The following is a 19,343-nucleotide window of genomic DNA, read 5'->3' as shown; positions in this document are numbered from 1 at the left end:
TACAGTTGCTCTTAGATTGTATGGTAATTTGTGTTGCCCGCTTAACATACAGGATTTCCTTTAAAGGGTATGAAAAAAAAAGCAAAAATTAAAACTCTGTTAGTTATAGCATCGTGACAGAAGTTAATAATGTTTTAAAAATGATTCTTGAAAGTCTAAAAACGTGTTTTTTGATATTGGACATAAGGAGCCCTTAATGTAGAGATCAGTGGTTTTGCAGAAAAAGCAAACTTTGGATTTATATGATGAGTGCTGTCTTTGGAGGCAGTTTATGCCTCATATAAATCAGAAGACCCCAGGGAGGGAAGTAGTCATTTTGTTAACATGGGGAGTGTCTGCCTCAGTCCGGGAAATGCCCCGGGTCTCCACTCATCCTCTCACGTCGCTCACGGTCCTGTTTGAGCCTTCTCTTGGGCTCCCTTTTTGTGCCTTGGTTTTGCCTTATGATAAACTGTCCTCTTCAAAAACTTGGAGAATTAGATGAAGGTTTTTTTGTTGCCATCTCTCAGTGAAGTGGGCCTAATTCTGATCTGTAAGTGAATTAATTTCATGACACCAGGCATTTAATAACCACAGATACACTTTATTTTTAATGACAGATTTAAGTATACTCTTTTCTAAACTTTACTCCCGAAGTACCTAGTTACATTCAGTTGATTTGAAATCTCCTCAAGAGCGAGCAACTCAATGCAGTTGTGGATATTTTAATTGGGAAAAATTGTTTATTGGTTTTCACATGTGTATAATATTTAAATATCTATGTCTGTCATCTATTTTGAACTGAGAAGAACTATTCTTTTGGATGTTGGCTTACCTTGGCTTCCTGTCTCTAGTTTTGCCACCTTTCTAATCCATCCTTGGATACAAATTTAGATTTTTTTCTTATATATAAATTGTTAAAAAGATTTTATTTATTTACTTAGAGGGGAAGGGAGGGAGAGGAGGAGAGAAACATGATGTGAGAAACATCAATCAGTCGCCTTCTGTACACACCCTGACCGGTGACCGAACCTTCAACCCAGGCATGTGCCCTGACCAGAAATCAAACCAGCAACCTTTTGCTTTGTGGAATGACACCCAACCAACTGAGCCACACTGCTCAGGGCTCTTATACACAAATTTGATCATGTCCTTTACCTGGTTCAATTTTAATGACTCACCTCTGCAACACAGGGGTCATACTCATTAGGTTTGACTGTTTTTGGTGATCTGGCTTTCACTTACCTCCTTTCTTATTTCTTTGTCTGCCCACTCATTGTCCATGCTAGCCTTGTGAACTCTGTGTGATTCTCTGAGCATGCTCCATTCTTTCTTACCTTTGACCTTAGTACTTGCTGTTCCCCTTTTTTTATGTACTTTCCATATCACTTCTACTTTTCCTTTGAATCTGGATCCCACCTCCCATACCCCAGACTTGACCATTATATCTTATACTTACATAAGATTCTAAGGAGGGTGTTTTTTTAAAAAATATTTGTAAGTCTGAAGTCAGGACGTTTGCTACATTTCATGTGTAATTTCCCTGGAACATTTTTTTTAAGTGGCATACCTTCTATTAATGGTGGATAATTAATGTCTTGGAATCAAAGAAATACTTTTACTTACTAATTTCTTAGTTAGCAAATAAATACTTTGCTTACTAATTTCTTTTTCCCTTTGGACTCTAAGCTCTGTAAGGACAAGAGGATAGCTCTTATGGTGTGGCATAGAGGATTGAGCGTCGTCTTGCAAACCAAGAGGTCACCAGTTCGATCCCCAGTGAGGGCGCATGCCTGGGTTGCGGGCCAGGTCCCCAGTTGGAGACGTTGTAGAGGCAACCGATTGATGTTTCTCTCTCACACTGATGTTTCTCTCCCTTCCTCTCTCTCTAAAAATAAGCAAAGGAAATCTTAAAAAAAGATAGGAGGATGATCTATATTGTCACCTGAGACACGGGAAGATTGTCGATAGCTAGGTAGTGAATTAAGGAGAGCGCCTATGCTGGGCAGTGTACTGACTGACTACTTGACAACCCTAACTGTAACTCTTGTTTCTCTATGTTAAGCATTTCTCGAGAAACTCTAAAGAGCAGGAAGAAATCAGATTACAGTCTAAATAAAGTAAATGCACCCATCTTAACAAATACAACACTGAACGTAATAAGGCTTGTTGGTAAGTAGCTACACCTTCTTAAGAAAATTATTATAGCAGTTAAATTAGTGTATTCTTGTTACCAAATGATTTTTGCTTGCAGTTTTTATTGTTCGCTCCGGTACCCACCATACTGGAGGGTTTCAGATCCTCGTATGTCAATGTTTTCTTATCTTAATTGTTCCAAATTGTGCAATATTAATATTAACGTCAGTTTTTCTTTTTCAGCTAACTACTTAGTATTTGTATCTTTTATACAAATACAAAAAAGATTTATCTTTTCTAAAAAATCCCAATTAATTGAAATGTAATGAAAAATTCTCTATGTGAGGTAGAAGTGTGTGTAGGATGATGATAATATCAGTTTTACATTTACACAATATTTTTTTACTTAATTGCTTCACTGATCTTCACAGTCTTCCTGTCAGGTAGGAGAGGGAATTGTGATTCTCTGGCATTTTCAGACACAAGTGTTCTGTAAGCTAAATATTCACACCATAGGAAGTAGTTCATATTACAGATGAGACCTTCACTGATGATTTTGTAGATGGCAAAAACATGAAGAAATGTGGTATTTAAAATATTTAGGTTAGAAGATCATGTGGATTTTTTAGTGTCAGTATTTCAACATTTTATATGCTATCTCAGCCTTTAATCTCACAAATAGATCTACACATTCTATAGAGATGTCTTCTCAAATTAAGTCATCTGTACTAGTCAGGAATTATAGTGGATTTCTATAAATTGACTGTACTCTTTTTATGGAGATGATAACTTCTTATTACCTAGTTTAATTATCCTTAGCTCTGTTAAAATGGTGTGTGTTCTTGAAGATAATTTCTGGATTTCATTAATGAGTAGGATAAAGTAGACAAAATGGATTTTAGAAATCCCACTTTCTTTAGGGAAAATAGTGGAAAAGTAATATTGAATTGAGAGGAAGAGAAAAGGTATATATATTTTCATGACAAAGAAAAATGACAGATTCTAAAACTATTTTATGATGATTGCTAGGGAAATTAGCTTTTCTTCTTTATCAAAGAGAGCTAATTAAACGTAGAGTCATGAGTTACTCTAGAATTTATAGAATCAGAATTGTAAGGGTCTGAGAGGTCATCTGGTATAAATTCCCAAAAGTGAAGATTTCTTTCCACGAGGCCCCTAATACATGGTGGCCATCCAGCCTTCGTTTTATGTCTCATAGTCACTGGAAGCATATTATTTTGCCAGACTAATCATTCTGCTATTAGGCTGATTTAATTGGTAGAGTTATCTTCCTTATGGTAAGCAAAAATCTCTCTGTAAAAGCAAAAAGAATAAGTCATTTTTTGTCATATTTTTCCATGTGGTCACATGTTAGATGTGTGGTGGATGTAATACTGTTCTTCCTTTTCCTATGCCCGCCTCCCCATTCTTCAAGGGTCAGTGTGTTTAACTCCCTTATATAGATATAAGTACTCTTTATCACTATATCAATATATATATCTATCAGTACTCACTGATACAGATATTCAAAATTCTTGTCTACTTCCTTAGCCTCCTGGACTCACTGTAGTTTTTAGTGTCTGAACACGCTGCTTGATGTAGTTTAATGAAGTCAGAGTTGGCTTAGTTATGTTGAACTAACCACCCTAATACATCAGTGGCTTTCAACTACAAAGGTTTATCATGGTGTGTATTGGCTCCCAGTCATCTTAGTTCTGCTCCATGTGCATCTTCACTCTGAGATGCAGGTGAAAGAATAGCATCAACCTGAACATGGGGAGAAGAGCAAGAGCTGAACCATGACTTTATGACTCTTACAGCTTTTGCACTGGAGTGCCAGGACTTCCTCTGACATGCCATTGGCCGTAGCAAGTCAGGCTTGACCCTGGGAGAGAGAAGTACACTTCTGCTCCTGGAAGGCACTGCACCTCCAGGACTGTGGACAAGGATGCATAATCCTTTTATAGGGAAGGGGGGGGACAAGAGAGGATAGATAATTAGAGAAAATACAAAATAATACTGTCAGCTACTTTTAAGTGGTTGTTCATATATTTATTTAATTACCTAGTTCGAAATTGACTTGAGAACACCATGTTGTTTACTCTGAATGACTTATATTCAGTAAAATAAAATAAAGTATAAGGCTAAATTAAAATTGAGGAGGGAGAAATCATGTTTCAGTCAAAGCAAACAACAAATGCATACCTTCAGTTCTTGGTGGGCATAAGGAATGAAGAAGGAATGCATTCTGCTATTCTCACTATCTAACAAAGGGATAAAATAATGATAGAAATTGCTGTGGGTGTTGAATTGAGAAGACAGTAACAACCAGTTTTTATATAAGGATTACTGATCAACATAGTAGACATTGTTTTCTGACAGTGGATTTGTAGAAATTGAGAAAAACTGCATTCTTCTGGGTCTTTGATGTGTCAGCCTGTGAAGCAGAACTGTCCTGCGTAAAACCTTACCCTGTGAAGAGAATCTGACCATTGTAACTGGGATTAGGTGCTGCCATTATTTCCGCAGTAGATTTTTATGCCTGCCACTTTCTCTGTGCCTGGGATGACTTTGTCTTCAGTTTGTATGTACTCATAAAATAGAACTTTGAGGGAACCACTCCCTAAGGGGTCTCTGGCTAGCAAATGCGCTATTCCGTCCCCTCTAGTTATTGCATAAGGTGCTTAATGATTATAAACTGGCAAAGTAATGTCTCTTTACAAAGTCAGAAGTATAGTGGTATAAATAAGATGATTCATTTTCGGTGCCTGGGAAGATTAAGGAACTAATTATTTAGTAGTTGGGGGACACATTTTAGAACATTAAAGGCATATTCAGAATGTCCTTTTCAATGTGTTTATTTGGCAGATAATTGGGAGAGATTAAAGAAAAGAGTGTTGATGGGGCTTCCCAGGCCTAGGTGTTAACCTAAATCCGTTAGGAGTGTTTCACAAATGCAGAGGACTGATCCAAAAGCTTGTGTGTGTAAGAGAAAATCCGTCAGCCTGACGGTTTCTTGCAGACAGAGGCAGAGAAATTTCAGGGGGGAATTGGGCATCACTGAAAGAGCCTTGGGTTCACGGTGTGTCTCCTGGAGGCAGCTCTCATAGGGGCAGGTGTAGGGCAGGGCTGAGGGGCAGGAGATAGGTTGCCAAAATTCATGCTGGTAAAGACTACAGAACTTTACAACAAAATTATTGCTTTAGCAGCTGGAAAAGATGCACACCAGCACACGCACCAGGATTTAACCAGTGTATCTAAGGGACTTTGAGGCAGAGGTAGCTGAGTTGCAGTATATGTGGGGGAGAGAACACAGGAGGAGGAGGGAAGAGATTCACCACTTGCTTCGTTAGTACATTCTTTTAGGTGGGGCATTAATATTAGTTATTTTATCATGGAGTGTTTTAAATTTAAAAGGTAATGCATGAAAATATTTAAATATTAAAATACCCCAGGATGTAAACAGAGCCCTTGACCTCCAGGTCTCCTTCCTCAGAAAACTACTCAGTTTCTCTTTGGGAAATATTAACATGCTTTTACAAGTACATTTAATAAGTAAATCTCCTTTCCTTGTTTGTTGTTGTTGTTTTTGCTCATTTCAAAAATTAGATCACACTGTAGTGTTCTTTAGCTTTTTTGACTTAACCTCACTAAAGGTTACAGTTAAAATATCTGAAGGTATTACATGTATTAGTATGCATAAAGCCCATTCTTTTTTATGATCCTATTGTGTAGATGTACTGTATAAATCCTCTGTTTTTTTTTAACATTTGTTTCACATCATTTGATACTACAAACACCACCCATCACTGAAAATACCTTTGAAATATCTTTGCCCATACAGATACAACTGTAGGACAAATCTCTACAAATGTTTTCTCATGCTAGATCGAAGAGCTTACACATTTCCAGTTTTTATGGACATTTTCAATTTACCGAAGAAGTTACCACAGAACTCACTGAAGAGGTTCTGTTAGTTTATCCAACAGTGTATGAAAGTATCTCTTTTCTTAGTCTCCTAGCAATATCATCCAACTTCAGATGGGTTAAAAAATGGCATCTGATTCAAAATGTATTTAATTATGAGTGACTTAAGCATCTTTTCATATGCTTCAAAATATATTTCCACTTTTTTGTGAACTACTTATTTATATAATTGCCCATTTTTAATAATAAGGATATTATTATGTTTCCATTTCTACATTAAGGAAGTTAGTTTTTTTTTCTGCCATGCCTATTAATTCACTCATTTTAAATTCAGCAGATTTTTTGCTACTACTTTGTTCCAGGTACTACTCTGCTAGCTGTTGGAGATGGTCATGCACAGGACATAATCTGTGTAGTTAAGGAGTCTTAACATGGGAGATAACATACAAAAGAAAAAATTACATTCTAGCATTATAATGTAAATAACCAGAAGAGAGGCAGATACAAAGAATGGTCAACTTGCTTTTTGGGTAGCAAATTAAAGGGCTGACTCACTAGCTGACTTTGAAAGATGAGTAGACTCTGTGGCCTTAGTAAAGGCATTCTAGCCAAAGCGCAGAGAACATGTGCCAGACATGGTGTACTCACAGGAGACATCAGTTTAGTTGGCTGCCTGTGAAAAGCATGATGGGAGGTGGGAGATAGAGGCAGGGGAGATACGGCAAGAAAGGTGAGCAAGACCTGGAATTTAGAGTGCCTTATATAATGTCTTCTGGACATGAACTTACTAGGGGTTTTAAACGAGAAACACAAGCAGATTTGTTTTTTTGTTGTTGCTGCTGCTGCTGCTGCTGTTGTTTTTAAAAAGATTACTCTGGCCACAGTGTAAATATGGATTTGACAATGGATTGACGTGGAGTAAAGGAGAAGCAGAGAGAGGTCAAAGGATAGATGGGAGGCTGTTGATGTCTCCCAGGCAAGAGACGGTGAGGACTTGAGCCTGTGTAAAGCAGTAGCCATTGTAGTAGAGCAGTGGAGACAGGTTTGAGAGATTTGGGAAATGTAATGGATGGGATTGGTGAATTTGTTTTGACAGATCATTCTTAAATTTGAGATTTGTGTGACCAGTTACATACCACGACTAAAATAGGAAAGATGGAGGAAGACCAAGCCTGGGAGCTGATGATAGGTTTGGTTTTGGACATGTGGAGGTACTTGTGGGACATTTAAATAGAAATTGTCTGTGGGCATTTGGATAGGTTTGGAGATCAGGAGAATAAACATGGTCAGGTTACATATTCGGAGTCATTAATTAGTTAAACCCTGGAAGTGGATTATCTTGGCAGAGTAACCTTGTCCGACAGAAGCCTGCAAAGGAGGTTGTGAATGAGTGGTAGAGGCCGGAGAAAATTAGAAAGTAAAGAGGAGATCTTGAAAACCAAGAGATAAAAGCCTATCAAGAGACCAGGCTTTATTGGTATTCTGTGATGATCTAAGCCAGTGATTCTTAAATTTTAGCATCAAAATCACCTGGAGAGCTTGTTAAACACATATCCTTGGACTTCACCCCAGAATGTCTAATGCGAGTAGGTCAGGGGTGCGACCTCAGAACGTGGTCTATAACAAGTTTCTAGATGGTGTTAATGCTGCTGATCCAAGGACCAGACTTTGAGAATCATTGGTTCCTTTCTATGTTATTCTAAATGAAATGTAAACAGTGTAAACAGGAACATTTTTGATTGTATAACAGTTTTAATGGTAGTTTTGTTTATGAATGTAAGTAATCATATCAGTTATTTTCAGAATACTTATTTCAAATACTGGGGATCAAGTTATAGGTCAATGAAATCATAAATATGATCTTACATAGAAGTATCACAATATATTTTTGTTGGAAAACTTTAAAATCTTGTTTTATGATTAAATTAAAAGTTTGTTTTCAAGAAACTTAATGTTTTCACTTGTGAAGTTTAAGGAAAATTTTGTTACTGCTTAATTTGGATTACATTCCAATATTTGTTTCTCTAAAAATATTTTTATTTATATTATTTATATGAACTTACATTTTTAAACAGTTTTAAAACAGTTTCTGAATTGATAGCTTTTTATACAACATGGTATTTTGAGAGGAGGATCCAAGAAAGGTCATTCCTCACTACCTGTTGTAAGAAAATGATGTCAGAGATTTGGGGATGAGGGGCTAAGATATAATATTCAAACAACAGAATAAAAACCAGTAGCCAGGGACTTACGTACCAGACCTGTTAATTTTTTTACTCTTATCTCACTTCCTTGTTCACTGCATTTTTTCTAAATTGCTGGAGCTGAATTAACTTTTCCTTCCTTTGTGCCTCATTTCTCATTTGTGGCATTTCCAGTGTGGGTTTGTTGTCTGTTTCTGTTTTTCTTCTAGTTGTAATTGCCCAGGAAAGGGTGATGAGAGGTAAGTTTTTTTGAATTCGTATCAGTCTGAATATGTTTTTATTCAGCCATTTTTACTGAAATATAATTTAGTTGTATATAGAATTAGGGATTGAAAATCACTTCTCCTTAGAGAGTTAAAACCTCTAATGTTCTGCTCATTTTATTGTAGGTAAATTTCTTTTCTCTCTTTCTCTGAAAGCTTTTAATATTTTTATCTTGATGTTTCAAAATTCTCTATTGTGGTATCTAAGTGTGAGTTCTTTTTCACTTTGTGTTGGGAAGTTTGTGACCCTTTCAGTCTGGAGGTTTGTGCGTTTCTCACCTGTGACTTATATTGCCATTTCTTTGATAATTTTCACCTTTCCATTTCCTCTATTCTCTTTTTCTTTACTTTTCCATTACTCAAGTGTTTAGCCTTTATGTCTGTCATTGTTTCTGTTTTCTATATTCTTGTCTTTTTGTTGTACTATCTGAAGTACTTCCTTTTCTGCATTTATTTTATAAATCATATTTTTAATTTTTGAGAGCCCTTCTGTGTTTCCTGTTTTTTCTTCCATATTCTACTGTTATGGTGTTTTTTAAAATACATTTTTATGTTTTATTTATTGATCGATTTTCGAAGAAAGGGAGAGGGAGGGAGAGAGGGAGACAGAGGGAGAGAGGCATCCATTTGTTGGTTCATTTATTTATCCATTCATTGGTTGTTTCTCGTGTGTGCCCTGACTAGAGATAGAACCCACGACCTTGGCGTATTGGGATAAGGCTGTAACCAACTGAACCACCTGGTCAGGGCCTCCTGTTTTACATAATTATTATATGTCTCTTCTTTAGCTTGAATTACTCTGTTTCCTTTGGGATTAGCTTTTCTTTTTACTTTCTGAGTTTCCCTCATGGGCCTGATGACTTTTGCTTATCTATTCTTATCTAAAAATAGAAGGCCTATATAGCTATTATGGATATCCCTTTCTGAGTAATTAGAACTGTGTTCAAACTGGCTTTTTCTCCCCAGAGGGAATCCTGCCTGACTGGGAACTTCATGTAGAGTAGGGCAGAGCTGGGTGGATTTACTGGCAGCATTTACTTTATGGGGACAGATCTCCAAATTCCCACAATGAGGTAGATTTTAACATGTGGTGCCCACATTCAAACTAGAAACCTTAGCTTTTCTGATTTATTATTTAAAGTTAGCTCACTTTTGTTTTGGTTTAGTTTGCTTAATTCTTTTAGAAAGGAATCCTCAGACTTCTAAATTTCCTTTATGTTGCACAAAAATTCTGGCAGCCTGTACTCTTGCAGGGGTGTCCGACCTTTTGGTGTCTCTGGACCCCACTGGAAGAGGAAGAGTTGTCTTGGGCCACATGTTAAACACAGTGCGACACATAATCACAAAAAACATCTCATCATGTTTTATGATGTTGGGCCGCATTCATAGCCATCCTGGGCTGCATGCAGCATGTGGGCCGCAGGTTGGACGCCTCTGCTAAGTGCTGACGAGGATGGTGGTAGAGGGGGACATGCAGACTGGTACAGTTTGCCCTATAAGTGGATAGATTAACCTTCAGTTAACCTATCATTGTTCAGCCCCATTTCTTGTTCCTGTTCTCTTGCTGTACCTGCTGATCCTAAGCAGTCACCATCCTATCTAATATCTTCCACCTTGGTTGTGGTCCTCTCATGCTTTATTTTCCATCAGCCAGCCCTCACTTACTGTCTGTCATCTAGTATAGTGGTTGCGAAACTAGAGCTGGCAGGCCAGATTGTCTGGCTGCCTGTTTTTGTCAATAAAGTGTTATTGGAATACGTCCAGCTCGTTACTGCAGTTCACCTGTGGCGGCTTTTGTATTACAAAGGCAGAGTTGAGTTGTTGAAACAGATTGTGTGGCATGCAAAGCCTAAACATTCTACTCTTTGGTCTTTAAAGGAAAGGTTGGCCAGCTCCTAGTCTATACATTTTTCAAGATTTCTCATTTCCTGGTGGTTATAGCTACTCACCGTTACCTCTTCACTCTCTTCTCTTCATAGATATAGGCTTAATTCATTGTAAAATTTTTCTTTAATTCAGTAATCTGAGGAGGCACATAAGCTTCCTCAGGCCTTCAAAGGCTACTCAGCTCTCTTGAACTGGAAAAGACAGAGTTGTCTATCTTATACATTTTAATACACTGGCAACCTGCTTACTGATGGCTGCCTTCCATGTGTGATCATTGAAGGTGTGAGAGCAGAGACTCTGTAATTCCTTGAGTTTTAACACAAGGCCAAGTACGAGTAAGCCTTCAAAAGTGTTTATTGCATGAATTGATTGAATGAATAAATGTAATTGTTTAAATTTTTTTTTCAGTGTAGTGGGGAACATCTAGTTATTTTTTTCTTCTGAATACACATTTAAAATAAGTTTTACCTCTTAATAATTATTTTTATGTCCTTCCTTAAGATTAATTATGTGAACAATGCTTAATCTTATTTTTAGGACTAGAGAGGAGCTCTGAATTTTGGGTCTGTCTCATCCAGATATTTGCATTCTTCCTTATTCTACCTATTCATCTCTCTCTTTTCTTTTATGGGTTAAATAATGTAACAATACTTTTTCATTTTTTTCTATACAATGGCTCATTTTTTTATGTGTAAACAGTTGCGGTTTAATAAATTGTATATTTGTTGGTGAAATATCTATACAGTAACCTAGAATGTTCTAGGAACATATTTTTTCAAATATTTTTCAATTGTGATTAAAAAGAAGAGTGAGGTATGAAATAATTACAGAAGATGATCTGAAACAAAAGACTTATAAATAGGAGGAAGATTAAAATCAGAGTTGAATGTTTATTACTTTTTGATGTTTGTGTGGTTTTGTCTTTCTCTTCCTAACCATCTGACTATTATTTAATATCTCATGTAAATTAAGACAGATGTGTACTCAGTTCTTAGGTAATACAGACATGGTTTTGATAGTAGACATTTCCATTGGAGTAAGTTTGTCTTTTTTTCTATTGCCATTAATGTGTTTTCTCTTGAGTCATGGTGTCTTCAGTAGCGCCAATTAAAATATATAGCAGTTACATGAGGTAGAGCCAGTACCTGAATTATTTGCTCATTTGGAAATTAAGCAAATGGCCTGTTTTAACATCTTCTGTCGAAGAGCATATTTCTATTATTTTCAATAAAAACACACACAAAATTAGGGACTTACTGTTTGTTATTTGATTTAGCCTATCTCCCATGCAGTCTTCAAATACATTGTTTATAAATGCATAAATTTTGGTTTTTAATTTTTTTGTGTGTAACTGTATCATGTTTAGAGGAAAGAAAATGGAATATGGCCTCTCCCAAAGGAAGGAATGTGGAGTATATGTTCTTGGCATTTTGAAAGTATTGAGCTTTTGAGCTCTGTGTTGATAAAGCAGTGTTCTTGGTCTCAGCATAAGATTCCACAAGACTGGGGTTTAAGGGTATGGGAAGTGTCTTCCAGGTGTCCTTTCTCTTCTTGCCTCTTTACTTTCCCTGTGTGTGTATATGCTTATGAAAAATACCCTACTTTTTCTCAAGTACATCATCATCTTTTTGCTATGCATAAACATTTTGAATAAATTATTGTAAGTGGAATCTCTAAGAAATGAGGAGTTGTGTCGTGTGCTTATACAGTGTCATTTGGAGAACAGTGTAGGATTTCCATGAATATTTGACGAACAATAAAACTAATGATGTAAAAAATCTTTGTAGGTCCTGTTCACATCAGTGCTGTCCAGTAGTACTTTCCAAGATGACCTCACTGTTCTGTATGTTGCTGTCCAGGACAGCAGCCCCTAGCCACAAATGACTGTTGAGCATTTGAAATGTGGCTAGTATGACTGATGAATGTAGGATTTCATTTAAAAAATATTTTGATAAAGTATTTTATTGTCGCTTTATAATTATAGACCAATAGATTTTAATTTTGTTCTACTTAATTTTTTCTTTTTAGGTAAATATATGCAGATGATGAACATTCTGAAGCCAATTGCCTTTGATGTCATCCATTTCATGTCTCAGCTATTTGATTATTACTTATATGCAATATATACCTTTTTTGGTCGGAATGATTCAGTAAGTCATCTTTTGAGGGGAAAGAAAGTGTTTCTTTTAAAATCTTTTTTTTTAATGTAAAATTCAGTTCATTCCCTCTGTATAAAATATACAAATAACATTATTTTGAAAATTTTCCATCAAAAATCCAACAAAATTATCGATACCAGCTTTCTGTCTGCCTAATTGCTTTATTTATATGTTAATTTTAAGCTTTGATATGATAAACATACTGTATGTTATTCAAAGTTTTGGCAGAAAAAATACAGCATCTGTTTCTAACCTTGACATTTTTGGCAATGAGAGACGTGCAGGTTGCCTTGTTTAAATCAGGCCCAGTGTATAATTACTACATAGTAAATGAGACATTTTAAATATTGGCTAACAACCTTAGCAGATATTACTACATTCGGAAGATAATGGCAAATATTTATTAAAATAATTGAAAATCTTTGAGCTGAACCATCTGCCTGCCACAGAATTAATATTTCTGTTCTTTTTTCTATTTCCAAAGCTCATATTGAGTTTATCTTTTTTCTGCTCCTAAGGAGAACAAGCCAATATTTGGCAGGTAACTGACCTGATATTTGAGGGTTATTATGTGGTTCACCTAGATAGTTGATAGTTTTCTGTGCAAAAGCATACTGCTTGGTTCTATAAATATATCATAATACTTTTCATATACTATATTTTGTACCTTTTAAAATGCAAATTTTAATGGATCACTGCATTCATCATGTAAATGTTCATATTTTTGCTGTGATTACAAGTATATAAAAGACATTCTCTCTTAATATGGGACCCAAATTTCCTGTGTTCTTAATTCCCCAAAAGTTTCCTTAGAAAGAATTCTAATATAATCAGAGACAAAGTGTTGATGCAGAATTTTTTACTATAAAATATATAGGGTCCAGTACAAATAACTCCCCTTTTTTTATTACAGAATTATAAGCATGTCATTCTGTAACATAACAATATCACACTCAAGTATACCATATGACATTGTAGGTAAAGTGTTCAAATTAAAACTATAAATTATTACACCCATATTATAACCCTAGCAACCACACTCAAGACACTGCTGGACCCTGTATACTAATTCTTCAAGATGAATTTGGAAACTCAAGGTATAAATGTTAAAGATTAAGGGCATTCTAGAGTTTTAGCCAATTGTCAGAATCTTTCAGTCTTTTGATGAGTCTTCTGTCTCCTGGGCTGTGCCTTTAGCCTAGTGCTGGCCAAGAGAAATTTGGCAGTAATGGAATGCTCTTCATTTGCACTGCCAAACATGGTACACACTAGTCACATGTGGCTATTGAGACTTGAAATTTGACTAGTGTGACTGAGGAACTGAAATTTTAAATTGTATTTAATTTTGTCTAATTCATGTTTATATGTAAATAGCCACACGTGGCTAGTGATTATCATATTGGCTAGAAAAGTTCTGGACCATGTCATCGATCAGCTGTGTTAAAATAGAGTCCTTTGGAAACTTTGGGGAACTAATTGCTTTTAGACATGACTTTCCAGCTGATTATATTCTAGCACAGATTTCTTTACAGCGGGCTTCACTAGAACCTGAGAAACTTAGCAAGTGTAGATAGTTAGGTGCTGATTATAGAATATGCTGCATATTTTATTTAAAATCTGTTGTTTTAAAGAACACATTAATCTGATACGGTTTTACTAAAAGCATTTTCAATCCTGTAAGACTCAATAAAAGCTATTTCATTACAGTCAAACAATTAGCTATAAGTTCTAAAGCTACTATCTTTCACCTACATGTTTACCCATATGTGATATTAGAAATAGTTTGTATTATATGAATTCTGTGTTTTCAGACAATTAGCTGTGAGATAGAATGTTCTATTCTTAACCTGGGTTGCTACCCATATATCATATTAGAGACAGTTTGTATTATATGAACTAATACAAAGTGGGCATATGAGTGAGTACATATGAGTAAATATAACATTTACTCTGCCTCTTGTACTTTTAAAAACTTTTTCTATTATTAGATTATGCTTAGTAATACTAGCTTTTAGTTACCATGCATTGAATATTGAATATAGTCAATGTATTGAATATTGAAAATATGTCTTTAATTAGAACAATCTGTAATCCAGACCTTACTATTTTTGATTTTTAAAAACTGAAGGAAACACTATTTAAAGCAAAACAAAGACTTCATATCTCTATAAAAAGGAATTTCTCTTTATAATTTTGTATAAAAATTTCACCTTACTTTCTACCCATATTTTGCTTTGCTTAATTTTTATATACATTTAAAGTTTTTTTTTTAATGTGTGGCATGGTTATATTCTTAATTAGCTATTTTAAATAAATTTTGGAATGACAATCTAAATAAATGGCAAAAATAAGAATATGCAGCAATATAATATTGAAGAGGTAGCTTTTGCTTTCCTAAGCAAGTCAACTTTACATGCCCATTAAAAATTCTTAAAGTTTCCTTATTCAAATAAATAAATAATTACTCCAAGTTGCTTGTTAGCTGTTGAGTCTTAGGTGAGTGGGGTTAGAGGGGAGTCAGGTAATTAGCAGAATGACAAGAACAGCAGCTTGCTCCTGCTTCTTTCACAGAAGAAAGTGTATGAGTGAATTTAGATGAGGTGCTGCTTGTGAAAGAATAAACATCTATTTCTCAGGAGTTCTCGAAAGTCATTTGGTGGGAGACCAGCATGTATGCATTGATAAGGGATTCCTTCCCTTCATAGCAGTTCCTCCTGAAGCTCCTGCTATACACCGAACTGGGTGTAACTGACCACATCATGCTCAATTATGTTATCTAATCCATGTGATTCTATAATAGTTACTTATAGGATTGCTTTCTCTCTCCTTGCCCCAGCCTTCCATTGTTCACTTCTTGAATTACATTTTCTTTGGTTCTTCCTGTTCACATTCTCTTGTGAAGACCATTCTGTAGCTTACGTTAACACAGTAGTAAGCACATAGTAGATTCTTAGGGCATGTGGGTTGATATCCTAATTGTTTCTTATCCAAGTAAATCTTATGGTTCTTACTTGACAACAGTTTGTGAGCCTTATTTAAAGTTACAGGTCATTAATGAATCTCTTTCTTTGTAGAAAGTCTGTGAGTCATTATCTCAGCTTTTAAGAATGAATTAACTTATACTCCCCTCTGGTTATTGTTAGATTCATGGGTAGGATGTATTAAGACCTTTCTTGATGATTCTTCCTGCAGAAAACAGTGATAAAACCTGGATGGTATACAAAGGGCAACTACCTGAAGTTGTAGGAGAGGAACAGGAGCTTAAGACTCTGACAGGGACTTGATGCTGGCATGCAGGGTGGGGAAAGGGAAGCTATAAAAATAAATTGCATCTTCATGGCCTTTGCTCCAGAACTAGGTGATGTCCACATGGCACTCAAGTGGAGGCAGGCACAATAAAACCTGCAGTCTTGATGGATTGGGGAGCCAGAAAAGTAAAACCTGAGTAAGGGAAAGTTCAGAACATAAACAGCCAGAGAGAGGATCCCAAATTCTGTGTACCTCTGTCTCTGACTAACCCGTGAACCATGTTTCTATGGAGCAGACTGACTGTGGCCAAGTGAAGAAAAAAATACATGAACAGAGACTGAAGTTGCTGCACAAGAGATAGTTTGTATTTCAAGCACAGCCACAAAAATCACATACTGAAAACAAAGGAGAGAGTACTCATTGGAGAAAAAGAACAGAATCCAGAATCTCCAGAATCAGATTGATGAGTCCGTCCAACTTTACCCAACATACAATACATAGAACCAAAAAAGTGGACTACATCCTTAAGTAAAAAGAAAATTAATCTAGTCTGACTTGAAGACGTTGGAACTAGGGAAAAGGAATTTAATCTATAGTCAGTAAAGCAAAACAAACATGTTTTAAATGCATGGATATCCCAGTAGAGAAATGAGAAGTTCTAATAGAAACAGTAATTTAAAAAAAGTAAAATCCTAGAACTTAAAAGTACAACTTCACAATTAAAAAAAAAAATACTGAAAGTACTTGACAGCCAAATGGACATAATAGAAAAGAATTATGAACTTGAAGCTAAACTAATAGAAGTTATTCAAAATGAATATAGAGGAAAAAAGACTGTAAAACAAAAATGATCAAAGCCTTAGGAACATGCTAAGTTATATCCAATGGTTAAACATACACATAATTGGAATACCAGATGGAGACAGGAGAAAGAATGAGGTGGAAAAAAATATTTGAAAAGCCTTGGCCAGAACAGGCTGATACAAAATACTAAAGGAACAATAAGCAGAATAAGCACAGAGGAGTGCAGTGGGGCGCCACCTAGTGGAACTGCCTTGAAAACTACAATAGACTTACTACAGCCCTCCATCTCTGCAGGTTCTGCATCCGTACATCCAAACAACTGTGGATTGAAAGTATTCTGGAAGAAAAATATGTTGTTGCTGCTATGTAGTATATGGTTAGGCCTATGATGGTTGTGTCTGTACTGAATACGTACAGACTTTTTTCTTATTTCCTTAACAATACAGTATAACAGCTATTTACATAACACTTACATTGATGGAGGTTTTGTAAGTGATCTAGAGTTGATTTAAACAGTACAGGAGGATGTGCATAGGGTATTTGCAAGTACTACACTATTTTATGTAAGGGGCTTGGCATCCACAGACTTTGGTATCAGAGGGGGTCCTGGACCCAATCTCTGGTTGGCACTGAGGAATGACTGTATGTAAAAGGGACCAGGATTTAACAGCTGACTTCTCATGAAAAACTGTGGAGGTCAGAGGAGCATTAAACAACACCTGTAAGGTACTGAAAGAAAAGGAAAAATGTCTACCCAGAATTTTGTATCCAACAAAAACACGATTTAAGAATGAAGGTGAAATTAAGACATTTTTGGATAAAAAGAAAAAATAAGAATTTGTCACCAACAGACAGGTAATACAAGAAATGAGGAAGGAAGTTTTTCAGGCCAAAGGAAAAAGATGCTGTTTGAGAACACGGGTCCTCAGAAAAGCATGAAGAGCGTTGATAATGGAGACTACCTGGAGAGATCCAAAATACTATTTTAAAAAATTTTCCACCTAGTTTCTTTATAAACCATATAGTTGTTTAACTGGAAATTCTAACATTGTTTTCTGGAGTTCATAATAAATGTGTAAGTATTCCGTGCATCGACTGTAACAAGGTATGTGGGGGGATATGGACTTGTAAGGTGGCAAGATTTACGTGTATTATGTAAAGCAGTACATGTGAACAGTAACTAGCCTGTGAGACGATACTGTAATCCGTAGGACAACAGTGAAAAATAATACAAAGAACTTTTAACTTTTTGCCAACAAGAAAGTTAAAATGTAATTTAAAAAAACTTGTACAATTATAAAAGGCAGGAAAGGAGGAGCCAAGGAACTAAAAAGAGGTAGCATATAATCGTAGATGTAAACCCAACCAGTAATCCCACTGAGTGTTAATGGACTAAACACTCAAAAGGCAGAGATTGTCCCCATGGAGTAAAAACAAAGCCCATACTTAATAACAAAAAACACACCTCAGTCGAAAGCCAGTGCATTGTAAAGATATGCCATGCAAACAGTGGTCGTAAGGAGGCTGTGTTAACATCAGATAAAGTCAATTTGAACAAAATGTATTTTCACAGATAGATGGATTCATGACCTAAGAGTCAATTCCACTGAAACACATAATGATAATAAATGTCTATGTGCCTAGTAACAGATTCTAAATAGGTGGAGCAATAATTGACAGTATTCAAGAGAAAATGAAAACAATTGAATGATAGCTAGAGATTTTAACACCATACAGTAACTAATAGGATAAATAGAAAATCATCTGTTTTCTAGCTGTGTCTTCATGTGGCCTTTCCTCTGTTCTCCTGTGGAAGGAGAGCAAACCTTTTCGTCTCTCTTCTCCTGAGGGTACTAATCCCAGTGTGGGAACCCCACACCCTCATGACCTCATCTAACCCTAATTATCTCCCGGAGGCTCCATGTCCAAGTAGCATTGCATTGGGGTTTAGGTCTTCACCATAGGAATTGAGGGTGGAGGGGAACAGCAAACACTCAGTTCATGAAATGGAGCATCTAGAATTTGTATACATTGCGTGTGAAAATGCAAAATGGTACAGCCACTTTGGAAAACAGTATGGCAGTACCTTATAAAGTTAAAAATATATGAACTGGAAATTGCATTTCTACATGTTTACCACACAAAGTGTATGTCCACACAAAGACGATGCATAAATATTCATAGTGGTATTATTCAAATAGCCTGAACTGAAACTGAATATTCATTGACTGGCGAATAAGTAAACAGACTGTGCTATATCCATATTATAGAATGCTAATTATTAAGAAATAAAAGAGCATGGAATACAACATGGATGAATCTCAAAAGCATGCTAAACACAAGAAGGAAGTTGAACACAAATACTACATGCTATATGATTCCATTTATAGGGTATTTTATTTTATTTTAAAGATTTTATTTATTTTTAGAGAGGGGGAAGGAGAAAGAAAGGGAGCAAAACATAAGTGTGTGATTGCCTCCTGTGCACCCCCTACTGGGGACCTGGCCCACAATCCAGGCATGTGCCCTGACTGAGAATCGAACTGGAGACCTTTTGGTTTGCAGGCCGGCACTCAGTCCACTGAGCCACACTAGCCAGGGCCATTTATATGGAATTTTAGAAAAGGCAAAACACAAGGACAGAAAGCAGAAAAGGGGTTAAATAAAGGGTGGAGGTGCTGAAGTGCAAAAGGCATGAGGACATTTTTTAAAGTGAGGGCACTGCACTCTTCTAT

General features: G+C 36.0%; 1 protein-coding gene across 1 annotated transcript in view; it reads left to right on the top strand.

Annotated features, from left to right (window-relative positions):
* Positions 1 to 19,343, top strand: part of VPS50 (VPS50 subunit of EARP/GARPII complex) — a 110,783-nt gene that overhangs the window by 70,588 nt on the left and 20,852 nt on the right. The window contains exons 20-21 of the mRNA XM_024577154.4: positions 2,045 to 2,151; positions 12,425 to 12,546. Coding sequence (XP_024432922.2) covers positions 2,045 to 2,151; positions 12,425 to 12,546 — 229 coding nt within the window. The remainder of the gene's footprint in view (positions 1 to 2,044; positions 2,152 to 12,424; positions 12,547 to 19,343) is intronic.

Source organism: Desmodus rotundus, chromosome 6 (genome assembly GCF_022682495.2).
Source record: "Desmodus rotundus isolate HL8 chromosome 6, HLdesRot8A.1, whole genome shotgun sequence".
Lineage (NCBI taxonomy): Eukaryota > Metazoa > Chordata > Mammalia > Chiroptera > Phyllostomidae > Desmodus > Desmodus rotundus.
The sequence above is the reverse complement of the archived record's forward strand: the minus strand, read 5'-3'. Positions and strand labels throughout refer to the sequence as shown.